Source organism: Rhinopithecus roxellana, chromosome 6 (genome assembly GCF_007565055.1).
Source record: "Rhinopithecus roxellana isolate Shanxi Qingling chromosome 6, ASM756505v1, whole genome shotgun sequence".
Classification (NCBI taxonomy): Eukaryota; Metazoa; Chordata; class Mammalia; order Primates; family Cercopithecidae; genus Rhinopithecus; species Rhinopithecus roxellana.
Window position 1 is genome coordinate 49,686,227 of NC_044554.1, and position 3,189 is coordinate 49,689,415.

Here is a 3,189-nt window from a genome sequence, read left to right on the forward strand (position 1 = left end):
AAAACTATCAGAAGTATGTGTTTTCTTAATATTTTGACTTTTAAGGTAGATAAGTCTCAAACTGAGCTATAAAGGAATCTGTGTGTGTGTATGTGTGTGTATGCTGTGTGTGTATGCCGTGTGTGTGTATGCCTTGTGTGTATGCCGTTTTTGCAGTTTATGGATGTAAGGAACTCTCTGAAATGTGTGCTTGAGAGCCCTGGAGCTCAGAACTAGACTTTGCTACTGATCTTATACTTTCATTTGGGGACTACCTAAGTTTGGTATGATTCGCAGCATTCTTTTTACATTTTCCTCAATAATCGTGATTTAAAACTTACCTAATAAAAGACAACTTCAGATTCCTAACGTTCAAGCTCTAAGATATCTGGGGAGGGTGTGTCCAGTATTTTGTGAACAGCTCTTTGAGACAATGCTGCTGGAACCATCCTGAAGAATGACAATGGAGAATAATGTTTTTCCTCTTCTCTAGCAGTCTGCCTCAAGTAACCCACTCTTGCCCCATTGTTTACTTTAAGGTAACCCAGAACTGGTAAAACCAGAGGCACAGGTGCCACTAGCATTGCCACAGGTCGGGAACTGATCAAAACAGACGATCACTTACTCCAGCCTCTTTCTTTTCTCTTTCTGCTTCCTGCCCACTTCACTCTTTTCCCTGCATTCTTTCTTTCCTCTCTGCTCACTTTGTCCCCTCCCATTTGGAGAAATAAAGCATTGAACTGACCCTTCACATATTCATCTGCCATTCTATAACTCATCTTTATCTCCAAACATCCTTTCTAGACTATTGGTTTTTACCCATCCCCTCCCTTTTGGCATCATCTTCTGGAATTCCTAGGATCAGGATGTCACCCTATCACTCCACTAATAGCACACATGGCCTGCTTTTAGTCAAATCCGAAGTCTTTTTCTTCACCCTTTACTTTCCTCGGAACCTCTGCAGCACTTGATAATTTCTGGCAGCCTTTCTTTCCTGAATCTTCTTTCTCTGTAGCCACTCTGGTTTCCCTTCTACCCCGTGGACTGAGTGCTGTGCTCTGCTTCACCAGCCCTAACTGTGTGTTAGTTGGGTGTCTTAAGTAGGATGATCATGTAATTCTTCATCCAGACCATGATATTCTTGAGAATTGAAGGGTGCTCAATTGACAACAGACAATAAACAGAGATTGTCCCTGGCAAACCGATATGTCTGGCCACCCTCTCCTTAAGGCTCAGGAGGAGAAGAAAGCAGAGAGATCTCAGGGCAGGATATGAATGAACATAGCTCAAGGAACTTTCAAAGTCCATCTTCAGGTTTCTTGGTTACTTCTGTTTAGAATCTCAAGTTAAAAATTCAGCTTCATATTCATAAAAGGGTCACGTTTTCTGAGAAGTGTCAGAGCAGGTTTGGGAGAGAAGAGATGGGTGAGGAGAGAGTTCTACCTGAGGAAAAGGCAGAAGTGGTTGGACCAGGTCCCGCAGTCCTCCCTGAGTTCCAGTCACAGAGTCTGCCCTTTTAGGTAAAGAGGAACTTGGCATTGAAACCGCTTCCAGGCTCTTCTCAGCCCAGGGTTGCCCAAGATCAGTTGTATTGAGTGGCCAGCAGGGTAGGCAGCCATGATGATCTTGCACAAAATATTCGAGTAACTGTAAGTGTCAAAGATGTTGGACATGGAAAGAAATAGAGCAACTGCATTGAAAATGTAGAGGATGAGAAAGTAGCTGGTGGCTTTGATGGCCCCTATGTGAGCCTTCATGCTGGGGTCCCTGGACCCTGTGATGTTGCTTCCCATGTGTAGGGTGTGTCTCTTGAGAGAGAGGATCAGCAGGGTGGCTGCCAGGATGAACATGATCAGAGGAATGAAGATCCCCATGTTATAGAAAAATACCAGGTTAACCATATTGGTCTCAGAGAAGTACTTCTTCTCCGTGGAGTTGTAGGAGGGGATAGGAAAGGAGCTATTCACATACACATTGAAGACATCTTTCGTGAGAGGAAAACTGAAGCTTAAGGAAACCAACACTGACAGCCTGAGGAGCCAAGGCATCAGCACTGTGATTTTCCTCTTCATCAGGAAGAACAAAGGATGACTAAAGTTTGCAATTCTAAGACAATAGAAGACTTTGAGCCAGGCAGCAAACCAGAGATTGGAATGGTTCAGAAAGACAGTGATGACTTTGAAGAGGATATACACTGTGTTTTGGTTATAAACAATTCGGAATAGCAGACTGAAAATGTTCTCCAGCATCATCCAAATCTGTAGCAAGAGCCTGGAAAAGCTCAGCATCAACATAATGCAGTCACCAGTGGGGAGTGTTTTGCCCCTGGCCCACTCAGCCCCATAGATGGCCGTGATGAAGCCACTCCCAAGGATGCCAGTGATGCACTCTATTCCGGAGACCACCAAGGTGAAGGTGACCTTGAACCTGGATATGTCTTTGTCTGTGGCATCTGTGTTCATGGTTGCCATTCTCTTCGATCCTGACTTTCAGGTTTCTGTGCCAAGAACGGGTAACTGCTCTGCAATCTTCTGACCCTTGCTCAATGTTATTGTAATTTCGCCCCCCTCATTAATGGTTATTTCCAATTTTTCTCCATTTGTTTATCACATGACCACATGCAAATAATGAGAGGATCTGGTTACTGGGTCTGTCTCAATTTTTCATAAAGATACATTTGTCTTGGGCTTTCAGAAGCTCACTGGAAAAAATTTGAGACACGTTTCTAGCTCAACACCTTCCTACCTTATTTACTTTAAGTCCACATTTACCTGATAAGGCATGAATACAAGGCCTTTTTACTTGTCTCACAAGATCTCTGTTACCTGCTAAATTATTTGTAAAAGCTCATACAGCTTTTAAAATCTGTTTTCTCCACTTCTTTTCTTGTCTCGCTTATTTTGGGAGAGAGTTTTATTTTGATGGTTACCATGTTTGTGAATAAGAAATTCCCATACGCTCATATATGAACATCTTTTACTTAGAATTGAGTTTCTTCCAAAAAGGCCTGCTATTGTAATGTCCTCAAATAGTATACAGAAAAGCCAAAATTGGATGCCATTCAAGTTGGAGACAAGGAAGTCTCCATAGTCCCAGTTTTTATTGTTTGTGTACGTGTCATCAATTTCAGCTTACTGAGATCCCACATGACTATTTGAGCTCAGAATCAGGTAGAATGAGCCTGGGGAGAATTCAGTGTTCTGGACTTGG

General features: G+C 42.7%; 1 protein-coding gene across 1 annotated transcript; it reads right to left on the reverse strand.

The window, feature by feature from the left end:
• Positions 1-1,455: 1,455 nt before the first annotated feature.
• TAS2R40 (taste 2 receptor member 40) lies at positions 1,456-2,486 on the reverse strand. Its single transcript, XM_010379390.1, has one exon. The coding sequence runs from the start codon at positions 2,448-2,450 to the stop codon at positions 1,479-1,481; it is 972 nt and encodes a 323-aa protein (XP_010377692.1). The 5' UTR covers positions 2,451-2,486; the 3' UTR covers positions 1,456-1,478.
• Positions 2,487-3,189: the final 703 nt, after the last annotated feature.